Source organism: Oryza brachyantha, chromosome 4 (assembly GCF_000231095.2).
Source record: "Oryza brachyantha chromosome 4, ObraRS2, whole genome shotgun sequence".
In the NCBI taxonomy this organism is placed as follows: domain Eukaryota; kingdom Viridiplantae; phylum Streptophyta; class Magnoliopsida; order Poales; family Poaceae; genus Oryza; species Oryza brachyantha.
Genome location: NC_023166.2, coordinates 14,427,138 through 14,444,351, shown reverse-complemented (window position 1 = coordinate 14,444,351; position 17,214 = coordinate 14,427,138). Strand labels below are relative to the sequence as shown.

The following is a 17,214-nucleotide window of genomic DNA, read 5'->3' as shown; positions in this document are numbered from 1 at the left end:
GATATCGCGATCTACCTGTATATTTTTAAAAACATTCGCAAGGAGAGAGAGGCTCCCTACTCAAATCTCTATTTATTATAAAAACGAATAGGGTTTGTGTCCAAATTTTGTCTCTCTGTCCGCCCGGGTCAAGTTACTCGGGCGTGACCATTGGTTGGATACGTTTCTCGCTCAACCTAAAACCCCCATTAGAGTTGTATTTGGTTTTTGGTTTCTGCAAGCTAGCGCTAGGCGTCCTCCGTCGTCTATCTCTGCCTGTCCTCGTGGAAGCACAATGCTGCCTTCCTGCACACGTACGTGAAGTACAACAAAGATGGAATTAGAGAAGTGACACAATTTACCTTATTGTTTAAAAATATTTAAGTACAAATACAATTAATAACAAAAATGGAATCACAACAGTGCTAGGATTCTAGTTCTTTCTTACAAAAAGAAACTAAGTACTCCCCATCCTTAAATGTTTGACGCCGTTTATTTTTTTATACAAGTTTGATTATTTATCTTATTCAAAAATTTTACACAATTATTAATTATTTTTATATCATTTCATTTATCATTAAATATACTTTTATGCATATATATATATAACTTTACATATTTTGCAAAAAATTAAATAAAATGAATAGTCAAACATGTGAAGTCAATGACGTTAAATATTTAGGGACAGAGTTAGTAGATCTTTCGTCTGAACATGACGTGAAATTTACATCCAATTCATATTTGAGTCCACTGTTCTAGAATTACACGACGAGAGTACGGGACAAGAAGGGAAAAGAGGACAGAGAAAAATAAGAAAAGAAAAAGAAAGAAGAAGAGAGGGAGAAAAGAAACGAAAGGAAAAAATAGAAGAGAAAAGAGTAAAAGGGAAAGAAAAAAAAGAAAAAAAAGTAGAAATAGAAACTAAAAGATTCTTGGAAACAGTTACTGGGGACTGTTTAAAATTAAATATTTATATCAAATAAAAAATCAAAGGGATTAATGCTCGGATAACAGTTTACTATGCATCTATCTTTATTTGACGTGAAAACACCACCCATCTTATTTAATATTTTTTTACAGTGTTGAGCATAATTTTCTATTTTCAATGGTAAGCTTCCCGATAAAACGTACGCTTAACAAATCAATCTTATGTTGACCATAATAATTATTTTTGACTCGAGCACAATGTACTTTTGAAACTTATTTTTAAAATTTATTTTGATTTATACAATTAAAATTAATTTGACCCAGTACAACAAACATGTATTTTTCTAGTAACTATAACTATTAAAAATAGGGAAACAAAGTTGTGTACATTACCACTTCTAGGGAAATGAGAAGATTGATTTCTAGATTGAAACCACGAATCTTGTCCTTAGCTTCAAATCTACGAGACCAAAGGACTGCATCTTCCACTTATCCGTCAAAAATAGTAGAGTGATAAAATTCCAAAGTAGCCCGAATTAACTGAAATTTAAAAGTATTATTGATGACTTGGTAGGCAAGAAGTGTTGACGGGGTATTTTTCTCCAAAATCGACGGTCTTTTTTTTATAAAAAAATCACTAGCGGGGATGGAAAACAAAATTATGTACATTAGAGCGTCTCAAGAGTTTTGCAATTTAAGTTTTCCAAATTCTGTGTTTTGGTAAGTTTATAAACAATATAACAAAGGAAAAAGAAGATAAGATTTATCTTCAAAAGTTTAGGATAATCCACTTGCCAAAAATAAAAAAGTCCAAAAACTGTTGGTAGTTGATCTGAGATCGCCTCAGTCTTGCACCACGTCGCCGCCGCACCACGCATGATGCCACGCCCTCGCCGCCTTCACGTCGCTCCTCGCCGACCAACTCCAGGACTATAAATATGTCATTAGTATCAAATCTACTGTCCATCTAAAAAACTTTATTTTTTGGTTCATGTGTCCATCATTTGACTATCATCTTATTTAAAAAAATCTAAAAAAAACTAAAAAAAATTAATCTCACGTAAAATATAATTCATATTTTATCATCTAATAACAATAAAAATATTAATTATAAAAAAAATTAAAATAAGATAAAAAGTTAAACATCCTACGAAAATCTAGAAAAATAAACTTATTTTTGATACGGAGGAGGAGGTGTGTTTTGGTTAACTTCGTTATCCCAATCTCACCTCCCACGAGGCTGGTTGAGCGCATACAAATTCGGCCTCCGGGGCAGGCGGAGAAGAAACGCGAGGGGTGCTGGGAGCATCGGTCGGCGGCCAGCCCGAGTGGGACGCTGCACCCGCGCGCCCCCGCGTTGCATGTCCTCGTGCAAAAGATAGCTAGGGTTCGGGTCCACCCTCGCCGCCACCCCCATCATCTCGTCAGTCGTCCCGCATCCGGCGTCAACCCTCCTCCCTCCTCCAGAGTCCAGACGAGGGATCAAATTTATCCCTCCAGACGCACCCACCGGCGTAAACCCTCCTTCCTCCTGCCGCGACCCCCCGTCGCCTCATCCCTCCTCCTACCGCCATCCCCCGCCGCCGGCTCGGGCGGCCTCCTGTCGTCGTCGGCACCCGTGGCCACCCCCGCAGGCCGGATCAGGATCAGGAAGCCGGAAGACCCCCGGGCCACGTCGCCGGCAGCCCGAGCCCCCGCACCCCGTGGCCGACAGCCTCTGTCCTCCTGTTGTGCTGTAAGTCCAAAAATCCTTAAGGCTGACACATGAATGATTCTCTGCTGTCCTAACCCAAATTGGCTTATTAAACCTGCAGGCTGGGTATGCAGTAAATGTGAACTGAACACTTTATATTTGCATTTATGTTTTAACCAGCGGATAACCTGTACTCCTATTATTTTGCTGTATGAATAGCCGACTTCTGAAATTCCTGACCTTTGGGTCAGGTTAAAACCCTGCTAGAAATTTAACAGGAATTATCATAATGCACAGAGGATTGTATCTGGTTTGACTATGCGTGTATTTCTCCTATATGAAAGAGGATTTATGCATTTAGTATTCAATAGCGGTTGCAACGATTGTATATACTGAATAAAACAACGGATACCGATTCATGTTGTACTACCATGTATTTGAGGGGAACTTTTATTTCAAAACTGGGATTCAAACATGTTAATTTTCCTAGGGAAAAAACTTTAAGAAAACACAATTGTTTGGTCGTTCTTCTAAAAAGATAGTAGTATGAGAGTGCTAAACTAATCTTATTTTATTTTCTGTCATTAGGATAACTAATTGTCAAAGAAATTTTTTTCAGGTGTTTTGTCCTTCAGATTTATACATGCAGAATGCCGCGAGGGCAAGGCTCGTCTGTCTCAACTCATGAGAAACCCAAAGTTGATGAAGTCAGTACAAATGAAGATTATGGCAGGCATAGGAGGACACCTTTTTTATTGCTGGGGTTGTTGATAGTCTTCCTTCATGGATCCTGGTCTGTTTATCGTGTTCAGTATGCAAATCTTCCTTTGCCCCTTAATGCTGAGCAGGCTGGTAAGCGTGGGTTCTCAGAGGCATCTGCACTGGAGCATGTTAAATACCTTGCAGGCTTGGGTCCTCATCCAGTTGGTTCAGATTCCCTTGATCTTGCTGTTCAGGTTGTTCTATACTCATAAGTTAAGCTACTTGCTTTCATATTATTAGTAATTAGACCTGCAATTTCATTGTTTTTACCAAGTATTTCAGTATCCTTCATGGTTAACCATTGGTGTATAACATGTATAGGCGCTTATTTTTCCTATTGAACTGGAACCACCTGTTGGCTACAGAGTTAATACTTGTAGTGTCATTATTTGCAGAAAAGTTAAAAAAAATATAAAATCGTTTTATAATGTTTGATAGGTAGAGGGATAGAGTTCTATAATAGGCAATAGGCTCCTTTGATCTGCAAACTTACTCTTGTCGATATTATACTATGTTGCAATACTTCAATTATCTAGCTCAGCAAAATGATTTACTTTTTTACACTCTGTGGGATTTTCTTTATGGATTCAGTAAATACACTGAAAGTGACAGTTATGTGTGAAAGAAGTCTTTTAAAGTGTTTTAGTAATATCAATCTACTTGTATTGAACTATTGAGGACTTCTTCTAAGATCAACTTTTTTCTGAAGCTCCACGAAATGGGCACTTCCATATTTTTAATACAGGTTGCTTCCATACAACTGCGAATGCTACTGTGGTAGTCCCAATAAATAATTATAACAAATGACAATCAAGTTGCTATGAATTTCTGGCAAAAGCACTAAGTTAATATTGAGGGCCCACAAAACTGTTTTCTCTTCCTGCTGTGTTTTAATGTTTCATCTGTTGTTAGTCTTTCTAATTCAGTATGTTGCTATTCACTATTTCACTGATATAACATTGCTAGGATGTAGCATTCTAGAACATCTTTTTTTAAATATACTATAAATTCTGACATGCCCATGCTATAGTATGTCTATGCAGTAGCAGAGAAAATAAAGAAGACAGCTCATTGGGAGGTTGATGTCCAACTGGAGCTGTTCCACACATATATTGGCGCAAATCGTATAGCTGGTGGCCTTTTCAATGGAAAAACCATGTTGTATTCAGATCTTAAGCATGTGATGCTGAGAGTTGTTCCCAAGTATTTACTAGAAGCCGAGGAAAATTTGATTCTTGTTTCTTCTCATATTGATACAGTTTCCACAACGTAAGGCTCTGTCTCTCTCTTAAAGGAACATTTTTTTGCTTCTGCTTTGTGTGATACAATGAAATCACTCTGCTGAAGCAGTAAGATTAGTAATAGCTAGAAGGGAGTTTCCACATGGCCTTTTAACACTTGTAGCCAAATTAGTGCATTGAATTCTTTATTACCGTGGAACATTAAACCCTTCTGCAACAATCCAGCATGATCACCACATTAGTGATCAATTGGAAAGGGGCAACAGAAGATTTACTGGAAGAAATTAATAAGCAAAACATGGGATGAGATGGATATTTGATCTGACAGTCCTCTGCTCTTTTACATAGACAACGCAGAGATACAAAAGTTGCCAAGCATAACATGATTACTGATTAGGAATATTGGGTGGAGCTTAGTTCAAGATGAATCATCATTTACTGAAGATAGGATATATCATATAGCATTTGAAAGCTAAAATGTAACTTCTGAACAAGCGGGAACCAAACAAAGAGATTGCCTAATTGACAAGCCATGTTCCTTTTTCCTTGTTACTTTATTCAGGTTGCTTTCAGGTAGATACTCTTATTTTTTTATCTAGAGTGAAGTGCACTAGCGGTCCCTAAACTTGTGTGCATGTGTCATCTAGGTCCCTGAACTCTCAAAATACATTTTTGGGTCCCCGAACTTGTCTGGTATGTCATATAAATCCGCTGACGTGGCACGCCACGGTGACGCCTCGTGTTGGTGGGGCCATGTGGGTCTCACATGTCAGTATCTCCGGCGACGACATCATCGTGTGGGACCACATGGCCCCACCAACACGTAGGCGCTAGGGCTGGATAACGAGCCAGCTCGGCTCGGCTCGGTCCAGCTCATTAAGATAACGAGCTGGCTCGGCTCGGCTCGTTATCGTAACGAGCTAGAAACCCAGCTCGGCTCGGCTCGTTATAAAGCTCGAGCTGGCTCGTTAGACTCGTGAACCATGCATAAAAAGTTAACCTAAATAATTTTTTAATAGGTTATACAAGCAAATTTTTATTTCAAACGTGCAAATCATATGAAATTATATTTAAATATTAAAGTTTGAACCAACAAATCACATGGTGAACCTATAAAGTACTAAACACATGTATTCCAGGGTAAAATCAATAAACACCGGTGAATCTTGTGTCATTAGGCTCGTGAGCAGCTCACGAGCCAGCTCGAGCTAGCTCGTTATCTCTAACGAGCTAAAATGCTAGCTCGGCTCGTTAGAAAAATGAAACGAGCCGAGTCAAGCTAAGCCGAGTTTGTCACGAGTCGAGCGAGCTAACGAGCCATGAGCTTTCTATTCACCCCTAATAGGCGCCACCGTGACATGCCACGTCAGCGGATGGAGCGGGTCGGAGCCTGTTTAGACCTATATGACACACCAGACAAGTTCGGGGACCCAAAAATGCATTTTGAGAGTTTAGTGACCTAGATGACACATGCACACAAGTTTAAGAACCGCTGGTGCACTTCACTCTTTTATCTAATTCTACTAACGGTTTAGTTGCTTGACACTGGCAGTTTTGTAAAATAACTTTTTGCATTTATTTATTTTTGTCCATGCCAATGTTGAGAAAACATACTTTGCTTTTTCAGCGAAGGTGCTGGAGATTGTAGTTCATGTGTGGGAGTCATGTTAGAGCTTGCACGGGGAGTGGCTCAGTGGGCTCATGGGTTTAAGAGTGGCGTCCTGTTTCTATTCAACACAGGTGAAGAAGAAGGTCTTGATGGTGCCCATAGTTTTATAACTCAGGTCACTATCTTTATGACTTCATCCCAGTATATTCATACTTGATTCTAATCTTAATGCAACTTTTGTGTTACTCTAAAAGGTATCTTGATATTTAAACAAGGAACCAGCACCTGAACTTACATTTTGCGATAACATCAAATATTCAGTTTATTAACAGTTGTTCATCCTCTGTTGGGCGGGAATTCGGGTTTAGTGGTTTTCAGAATTCAGTACAGGGTGTGGTATTAGGAGACATGCCAGAAGGAGCCAAGTACTCTATGCTATTTAAGGCAAAGTTTGGGATTGTTTTTAATTTATGTTATGGTTACAGTTGGTGGGAAGTGGGTCTTAAAATAGTAGTGTAAAATTATTCTGTAAGACTGTAACCGTCTATTGTGTTGGAGTCTGCATGACTTATCACTGTAGAAAAAAGGGTAGAGGTATGTGATGATGAAATCTCCAGTGTAAATGTAACATAGTAAAGCTGGGAGAGGTACTTTGGCAAAATGTCTGTTGAATGGTCTAATGAAGGATCTTACTGATACACTCTCTTATGTCAAATGCAGTCCACCTGATACTTCAAATCTTGCATTACCTACTTGATTTCTCTTGTGTGTTGTTTCACTTATCACTGAAGATTTACCCTTGAACATTTGTTATTTTTAAGCATTTTGTTATGAAGATTCCACTGGCTCACAGCTCACCACTCACTCAATAGAGACCTCATAATGTGATTTAATAATTTTTGTTCAGCACCGCTGGAGAAACGCTGTACGTTTTGCAGTTGATTTGGAAGCTATGGGTATCAGCGGGAAATCTACTCTATTTCAGGTAAGGTTCTACTTTTTGTTAGACCACCTGGCAAAATAACTGTTCTTCACTTATTTTACGAAATTATCATTCCCTTGTTTTTTAGTTACTTTATTGCTGATACTAGTAAATAAGTTTCTGAAAATCAAGTAAATAGACGTTACATATCCACTTATTTGCATAAGCAAGAAAGAGAAACCCTGGGATATTAAAAAATCTGGCACTGAATACCTTTTGGAATCGTTTTAGATATTTTTGGATTGCCATATCTCTTTTTTCAACATGTAACCGGAATATTTATTCTGAACTGGCTAACTCCACTTTCTAATTTTCCCTGATATAACAGGGTACAGACCATTGGGCTCTGGAAAGCTTTGCCTCTGTAGCCAAATATCCATCTGCTCAGATAGCTTCACAGGTAGCATATCATTTCATTTCAATTTTAGAGTTGTCTCAGAAAGGTACTTTTTCTTTGGTACATAACGATGTTCATCTCCCTTAGTCACTGCAGTATATATTTATAAATATATCTGGTCCAGATGCTTGAGTTCTTTTCCCGTGCAGCTTTTGTTGGGTTAGCAGATGCTAAACAAAGCATACTTGTTTATCATCCGTTTTTAAAACACTTTAACTATCTGCCATTAAAAAAATACGAGATATTGATGTGACTTACTTGGTGCAAAACTTCACTTAAAATATTCAGGTGACTCTCTATCACTAGATTTATAGAAGGCTCCACTTCATGTAATTTTAGCACAGGCCAATCCCTGAGTTGTATTAATTATACTTGCAAATATGACATGGCTCAAATTTGTAATTGCAGGATGTTTTTCAGTCTGGAGCAATAAAGTCTGCTACTGATTTTCAAATATATCGGGAAGTTGGTGGTCTTCCTGGCCTAGATTTTGCATATACAGACAGGACATCAGTATATCACACAAAGGTTTGCTTTGATGACTCTTTAATACATTTTTTGTATCCCTGGTACTAACTAATGCCAAAGATTTATCTCATGGTTTTCCCTTTGTCTGAACAGATTGGCATGGTTTTGTGTATCGCTAGACAAACTTCCAAACAAAAAGTTATAACACACCATCAATTATAATGCTTTATTTGTTTGACTTTTATGAGCAGGATAATTGATATAACTAATGGCATAAATTTCATTATGAGTCAGTGAGCCAGCTGCTCTTGCTTTGTTTGTTGGAAGAGCTAAAGGTTATGGACCTTGAAATTAAGATGATGCAGCTCTCATTGCTATTGTTATATTGACCGTTTCCACCAGAAACAGAACAGGCATACATCTAAAGGAGATATTCGTGATTCTTCTCGTGTGTCAAGCTGATTCTTTCATATACAATATGGGCTGGCTGCTTAATTCTAAAAGATGATAGTCATTTGATCCTGGATATCTGATTACTATGATGCAGTGAGACTAATTACGTGTGCCAAAAGTTGAAACTGACCACCTTTAAGAAGTTAATGCTGATTAATATCTAGGTCAAATGGTAATATTGGTCCATGTTAGGGAAATGTATTTAAAGAGTGAAATATTTGATGGAAGCTTTAATCCATTTTCATCAAATCCTAAATATTTTTATACTCACGGATACCTTTTGTTTTCTTTGGTACAGAATGACAAAATGAAGCATCTGAAACCAGGATCTCTTCAGCATATTGGAGAAAATATGCTTGCTTTCCTACTTCATGCTGCTGCATCACCAAAATTTATGAAAGATGCAATACAAGCAAAGCAAGATGGCGCAGAGCAGAACAAAGCTGTTTTTTTCGACATTCTGGTATAAAAATGAATTCTCTTCATTTGGTGCCATGATAGATAAATACGCCATGCAATATCCCATATATTTTCTCTCTGGAAGACTTCATGGATAAATATGCAACAACAATGTTGGCATCTGGTAAAAAAATAACTGAATTTTCTTTTTATTAACTGTGTCACATGTATTTCATGACTTTGCAGGGCAAATACATGGTAGTTTATCCGCAGCGGCTTGCAATCATGTTTCACAATTCAATAATATTTCAGTCCCTTCTTATCTGGGGAACTTCATTGCTTATGGGTGGACGGCCTGGCCTTGTGTCCTTCGGAATATCATGTTTGAGCATTGTTCTTATGTTAATTTCTTCTGTTAGCTTATCAGCTGTGGTTGCACTTGCCCTGCCATATATTTGTTCCTTTCCTGTGTCATATGTTGCGCATCCATGGCTAGTAATTGGGTTATTTGGTTCACCTGCACTACTTGGGGCATTCATCGGTCAGCATATTGGATTCATTATTTTGAAAAGGCATCTTAAACATGTATATTCAAGAACAAAGCCAGGCCTTGCTCATAATGTGTTGGGAAACATTGTTAGCCTGGAAGCTGAGAGGTGGATATTTAAATCTGGTTTTGTGCAATGGCTAATAGTTCTGATACTGGGAACATACTTGAAGGTTGGATCATCTTACATAGCACTCATCTGGCTTGTTTCGCCTGCTTTTGCGTGTAAGTTGCTATGACTATCTGATAAAGGTGTTGGATTCATATTTATCTCGAGTATTTACAGCTGTTATTTATTTGCAGATGGTCTTATGGAAGCAACACTGTCTCCTGCTCGGTCACCTAAACAGCTTAAGGTTGTTACATTGGTTCTGGCATTGGCCGCACCAGTTGTGTCATCTGCTGGTTTGGCTATTCACATGGTTGATATTATTATCGGGAGTGTTGTACGCATTGATAGGTACATATATAGAGCTTGCAACGTCCAAAAGGGTTCTCTCTCTGTTTTAAGACACTGTTGTTTTTGGATCTGACTGTTTTGTAACTTGTACTGTTAATTGGATTTTATAGGGTACCATATCAGTTAATCTGAATTAACCAAACTAATGTAGACCTTAAATTTGCAGGAACCCTGGTGGTCTACCAGATTGGCTTGGCAATGTAGTAGTCTCTGTTGCCATTGCTGTTGTCATAAGTTTTACATTTGTATATCTTCTTTCTTATGCTCACATATCAGGTAAACCATGACATGCTAGATATCATTGCACGTTGCTTACCTTTTGCAGTAACATCGATGTCTGTAATCATGTTCATTCAAAATTTAAAGGTTGTTTTTGCATGAAATTCTTACACCTGTCTACATTGGTTAGCTGCATATACTCTGCCCTTGTCAAAATCATCTCAAAGAGGCTGATATTCCCCAATATTGTTGTTTTCTTCAGGTGCTAAAAAGACACTTGGTTTTCTCTTGTGTGTAATCTTTGGTCTTGCACTTGTACTGGTATCAAGTGGCATTGTCCCAGCATTCACAGAGGACATAGCTCGGTCTGTAAATGTAAGCACTCGAAAACATCAATTACACTACAATTCAGTTACACCATTGGATTTATCTGAAAACCTTGTTATCATGTTATTTGAATAAATAAACCTTAACCTTTTGATTTTGCAGTGATATTTTCATATTATCTCTAATATTACTATTCATTCTTTATCATATCCGTAATCTGATGATGATGATATATATATATTCATGTGATACCACTACTTTTTGTGCTCTTGTTTGATGGGTATTTATTGCAAGTCTGCTTTTAAACAGAATTGGAATTTAACATGTATCCCTCCTTTTGCAAACTTAAGTTTTTTTTTTTAAGAGTTGAGCATTTGGAATGGTCTTCATGCAATCAGGCATTCATTATTGGCGGACATGCTACTGTTCTCCCTTTAAATATATAGTTAATTCTGTTTCATATTCCCACCACCATTTGAATATTAATTTGCAACAATTTTCAATGATGATTATCTGGCACAAGAAGAAAACAGTAAATGAGCCTTAAATTGTAGAATTACATGTAGATAGATAGAAGTTCATAACTGTTGCGGATGAATATCACTATATTGACTTTTTGCAATGTATATAAATTTATCTGTCCTGAAATGCTTGCGAGTCTCTTCTGTCAGAAGCCTTTTTGCATGCATTTTTTTAAAAATGTCCATTCACTCTGTATCAATCAACAAGAGACTAGTTATCATAGTTGTTGGAAAACTATTTCACGATTTGTTTCTGCTCAGGTTGTGCATGTTGTTGACACCACAGTGGTGAATAGTGGTAATACAGAACCGTCATCATATGTTACTCTGTTCTCCAATACACCTGGAAAGTTGACAAATGAATTGGTAAACCTTAGAGACGAAGAATTTTCTTGTGGGAGGAATAGGACTGTTGATTTTGTAACATTTACCATGAAGTATGGCTGTTTGAGTTACGAAGGGAGCAATATCGGATGGAGCAAATCAGAAGTGCCAGTGCTCAGTTTAGAAAGTGACGCTGTTACAGATGATGCTCGACAAACAATAATATCAGTTGATACCAAGTCATCTACACGTTGGTCGATGGCAATCAATAAACAAGAAATTGATGACTTCACAGTTCATGGTAAGTTGAGTTATTGAATAAAGAAATTTTTTTTGAAGCATAGTATATGCTTAAAATATAGAGTGTTGAGCATTATAATCACCAATAGAGAGTAAATTAGTTTGGTTACCATTACCACCATGGTGACCCCTGTTTATTTTGAGGCAACACTTAAGAATATCCCTACATTTTGATTTACTGAGATGATTAAAGCCCACTGCATTATGCTTGTGATTACAAGAAACTAAGACATAGTGACAAATTGATTTTGCGATGGATTTAAATGAATCACTAAACTTTCCCAAATTTCTCTCTCTCTCTATATATTATAGATAACTTTTTTTTTTTCATTTTATTTGACCTTTACATGTTACTTTATTCAGTGGATTTGGAGAACTTGGTTCCACTGGGTAATAAGACGGAGATCGATGGGTGGCATACAATCCAGTTTGCAGGTGGTAAGGACTCGCCAACAAAATTTCAGCTAACACTTTTCTGGTCAAGTAATGCTAAGGATGCATTCCCAAAGCAAGTCAAGTCGGAAGATCATTCTTTCTTAGTAAAACTAAGAACAGATGTGAATAGAGTTACACCGAAGGTTGCTAGGGTTCTTGAGAAGCTTCCAAGATGGTGTGCACCCTTTGGAAAGTCTACTTCTCCTTATACATTGGCTTTCTTGACCGCTCTTCCTGTCAATATTTAGCCATAATTATTCTTTACCAGACTTTGGGGTTATAGTGTTTATTTATTATGTATTTAGAAATGCATATCAGACCACACCACCACATAGTTTTTACATTTATAGCCACAAAATGTACACGAAAGTTGCCAGCAACTTACCATTAAACAGAACCTTGCAATAGGGGCATCAGACATACAGGATACTCACGGGTTTCAGACATGTTTCTTACGAACAAGTAGATTCACGTAAAAGTCCTCAGATATAACAGTGTCTGTAATAAGGATTGAAGGTTTTTGTTGCTCAAAAATGAAAATAAAGGATTGGTGTTCATGGGGAGTGGTATCGGTTGCATTCTTTTTCCGCTTTTGGATTTTGGATTTGTATAGGCATGCTTTCCAAACAGGTAGAAAGTGTATTTTGTGCAAAAGTTTTCTATATAAAAAGCTCATCATCTAACCTTTGTAAAATAAGATAATCACTTTATATTAGTCAATTTAGTTATTTATGCCATTAAATATGTATATAAAAAATAGATAATTCTTTAATCCTAAAATCTTGGCCATCTCAAACACAACCACATAAATAATTGCTCAGATTTTAGACATTCTTCACTGTTAATCTTCTGACTGGTATGATTATTTCACATGCAAACTGATAATTTTGCAAGCCCCGATCAAAACGATGGTATTGCTGAGTCTTGCCAATTTGTCAGTTGATGCTGGACCGGCTTCATCCTCTGTTGTTCTTGACCGGTGGTTAATCAGAATAATCCATAACATTCTCTGCAATACATATATGAACATAAATTACATATTGGCTGTGTGAAACAAGTTTAAAAGACACGGACGACCACTTTGGATTCATAAGAGCCTGGTCAATTCTGATGGGACGCATTTTATTCGGAACGGGTTGTTCGTCGGATAATTGAAATGGATTGTTTGCTCCATACTTATACATTTTCTCAACAAAAATATTATACTACATTTCTCAAATCACTCGTTTAAGCTATTCCTTAAATTTATTTGTCAAAATATTCAATTTATCCATATAATCAGTATATAATTCACCACAATAATTTTAATTTAAAACAAACATGGCTTTAATAGACAAGCTAATATTTTGCTACGAAGAGTCACCATCTTCAGATTACGAGGAATAATTTTGTCACATTTTGAAAATCAATGAGATTTTAGCCCAACATGTATTTGATTTAGATCATGTCTACTAGGAAAGAAATGCACGTCATCACAACCTAACATAAGCCACTCCAATAATTTTCTTAAATAACTCGTAGCCTAAGATAAATCTATGAATAGAGGCTAGTTAGAGGGGCAGAACATACCCTAGTTGGAGCAGGATAACTTGCTTAACCGAGACCAAATACATAAGCACTCAAGTCTTAGAGCATCTTCATTAGCTATCCAAACTTCACTCTCCATTTATTCATTTAGCAAACAAGCCAAAAAAAATTATCTCCATATGTCATATTTACTTCAAGGGCATCTCCATCCAAACTCTTCTCTTTAAGTTTGTGACAATGAAACCTATATGTCGATCTTCAACTCCACCTTCCTCGCTAACCACTGCCTAGCTCCCTCTACTACTATCAACCACCTACTGGTGCAACAGCGGCAGCTAGAGGTAGGAAGCTACCAGCAGCAGCATCACCTAGGAGAGGGAAAGAACCTGAAGGCAACATCATCAATAGCATTCTCGGGTGGGTGACCGAGGGTGGCGACGTCAGAGGGAGGGCAATGGCGGGTCACTGAAAGTGCATCTTAGACCCCCCCCTTAAGGGTTTTAGATAATTCATGACAGTATAAATAGGGGACTAATAAGCGTTAATGAGTTAAGTATAGATTTAGTCCCAAAAAGAAGAAAATATGTATGCATGGTGACCCTTATAAAAGAGAAGATGGCTTGAGGACTCAAGAAGGCTTTATTTTATTTATATTTTGAAATTGAGTCATAGAAAAATCACACTATTCCAATTTCCAAATAGTTCCCCCGTTGCTTAGAAGTTGTGTCGAAGAGTGCTAAATATATTCCTTGTTCTTTAGTGGAGAGACTTAAGACACTTCATTTACAAGGGAAAATGTGTCTTAGTGTTTCTAGCTGATCGGAAGTTCTGATCAAAGTGACTAGAACCTCTTATCAGCCCTCTATATTTAGCAAAATAGTTGGATCAAAAGTTTTGATGTGATTGAAAGTTCTGATCAATGCTCTCGGCCAAGTAGAGATAGCTGACCAGAAGTTGGCTATAATCGGAAGTTCCGATCGCTTAGAAAATTTGTGCAAATATGTAAAATTATAAATCATACTTAAAGTATCTTTAATAATAAAATAATTAATATTTATATAAATTTTTGAATAAAACAAATAATCAAATTTACGTTCAAAAGTCAAATACGTCGAATAAAAAAATTAGAGAAAGTAATAGAAAAGAGCATGGCTCCAAGTTGATGGGGATTAAGAGGCCATCGCTCAGATGGTCGATGGATCCAACTGTTCAAAGACAGCCCATTGTGGTGTGGTGGAGTGAAGATGCTCTCACGGAGACCAAATTGAATTGGCGTACGCACAGCAGAATGGACAAAATCCAAAGTTGTAGCCCAATGTAGGTGATAGCCTGATACTCCCAAAATTATTCGATTACCGCGTGCAGCCGTGCTTCGGGCGTCCAGGGGTACCGAAACTCCCCGTTTCCCAAGGCCGCCCGTGCACACGCACATTATTATTGACAACAGAGGCAGACCTTTCTCCTCCAGCTCCTCGCGTCGCGCCGTGGTGCAGCTTCGAGGAGGAGGATTATTAGGACGACGACGACGACGGGAGCGCGCGCGATACCAAAACAAAGCCATCAACACGCGCGTCCCTCTCCCGGGAACACCGTGCCGCTGTCTGAGGCCGGGCACCGGAGGAAGTCACGCCGGTTTTCCCTGGCCGAAGCTCGCCGGTCAAATCGACCAACGACAAAGCAGCCACGCACACTAGGATCAACCACAACATTAATATTACTACTAGCACTAGTATCATACGTTGTACTAGTATACTATACTAATAGGCTGCTGTTTGGCAATGGGTCAGAGCTGCAGGCATCGGGATCATCAGCTAGCGATCGCGCGAGGCGAAAGACCATTTCTTTTTGTCACCCTCTCGCTGATTGTTTTGTTGCTGCAATGCGAGCACTGAAAGCAAGGAGCCCCCACACCGCTAGGTGACTTTTCAATCTGGCTATATGTACGTACGCTACTACTCCCAGAGTACCAGTCCCAGCTGTCTGTGTGTAGTACTAGTAGAATAGGGAAGTACTAATACTAAGGCCTTGTTTAGTTCCTAAAAATTTTTATCCAAAAACATTCTATTGAATTTTTGGACACCTGAATAGAGCATTAAACTGTTAGATAAATTGGCCAGATAATCGAGAAAGCAGATTTAACGTGGAAACCCTTGTAGGAAAAAACCACGGGCGCCAACCGGTAATAACCACTATGAGGTGATGATTACAATAGCAGGGGAATACACCGAGCCGTCGCACACTTCCTGTGCAGCTTATAAGGGATATATATAAGGGGAAATCAAGGAGTTCTAATAGGAAAAGACTGACAAAATCATATTAGGAAACTAATTCTACTTCTACTCCAAGTAGGAAACAGTTAGGAGAAACCTAGTAGGAAACCAGTAATATAATCCAAATACGTTATAGATAATAATTCGGATCATATCTCTAACAATCTCCACCTCGAGACGAATTCCCTTGTAGCATAAAAATTGAAATCACCAGAATCCTCATGTAGATAAAATCACCTTGCGGTAAATAGTCTTTTGGACTATAATAAGCACAAACCAAACTTGAGGACAATGAGAACCTCGCTTTTTTAACATGAGCAGTGAACCATACTTCAAACTCGCAATGGGAATAAAACCCTAAACCCGTTGGTATAAATTGGTAGAACCCAACAGAGATGCGAACCAAAACGAAGTACTTGAATCTCCTGATAAACCTCATAAAAAATTGGTCATGTGCTCATAGCAGTTCCTCTGAAATCACGCGATCAAAACAAGAGCATTGAGTAATACTTCAAAACTCGTCATAGGATCAAATCCTGAAACTGTTGGTATAAATTGGGGGAACCTAACAGAATAGCGAAACGAAGTATTGAAATCTCCAAATAGATTTGATCAAAGTGATAAATGAGAACAACCAAATTCTCCTCGGTGAATTATTTTTCCCTTTCAAACACCAGCTTGTAGAAGAAAATTCTCATCAGAACCTGCCATATGCTGAAACTGATCTTTCCGTCAAACTTCTTAATGTCTAATTTGGTAAAAGACTTTGAGAAAAACTGCAGATAAAAAAAATATGATAGGCTGAGCAGAGAAAATTTCTTGGTGCACAAGTTGTGTGGCTGTAGCAAATTCACATGAATTTGAGTTCATGTGAATAGAAGATAAGATTGGAGCTGCATCTTGAATTGATATTGTTTTCTCCGGAAAGCGTGCTATTGTTCAGCACATTGCACGCGCTGCTTCGGTTTGTCCTCCTTGGCAACGGAACCAGAGAGAAAAAAACAAAAAATTCTGCAGCTTATCTTATGGCGATCCGGTGGCGGCAGCGTCAAACTCCCAGGGCGAACTGGCGCGCGATCGGCTGAGACGACACGGCCGGACGACGTGACGCCAAGTTCGTGAAGAGATTGAGTATCTCTCCGATGAACTGTGGCGCCGAATAGATCGGATATCTCTGATAGCACTTGTTAGGAAAATAGACGCATAACCGAGAAACAGATTTAACGTGAAAAACTCTTACGAAAAAAAACCACGGGCGCCAACCGGCAATAACCACTGTAAGGTGATGATTACAATAGCAGGAGAATACAACAAGCCGTCGCACCCTTCCCGTGCAGCTTACAAGGGATATATATAAAGAGAAATCAAGGAGTC

General features: G+C 38.2%; 1 protein-coding gene across 1 annotated transcript; it reads left to right on the top strand.

Annotated features, from left to right (window-relative positions):
- The first annotated feature begins 2,303 nt into the window (after nt 1-2,303).
- Nucleotides 2,304-12,608, top strand: LOC102710013 (endoplasmic reticulum metallopeptidase 1). Its single transcript, XM_006652462.3, has 14 exons — nt 2,304-2,641; nt 3,219-3,555; nt 4,392-4,630; nt 6,230-6,386; nt 7,119-7,196; nt 7,522-7,593; nt 7,999-8,118; nt 8,810-8,974; nt 9,157-9,682; nt 9,761-9,917; nt 10,084-10,193; nt 10,399-10,511; nt 11,246-11,609; nt 11,972-12,608. Exons 2-14 carry the CDS (start codon nt 3,250-3,252, stop codon nt 12,289-12,291), a joined length of 2,727 nt encoding a protein of 908 aa, XP_006652525.1. The 5' UTR covers nt 2,304-2,641; nt 3,219-3,249; the 3' UTR covers nt 12,292-12,608.
- Nucleotides 12,609-17,214: the final 4,606 nt, after the last annotated feature.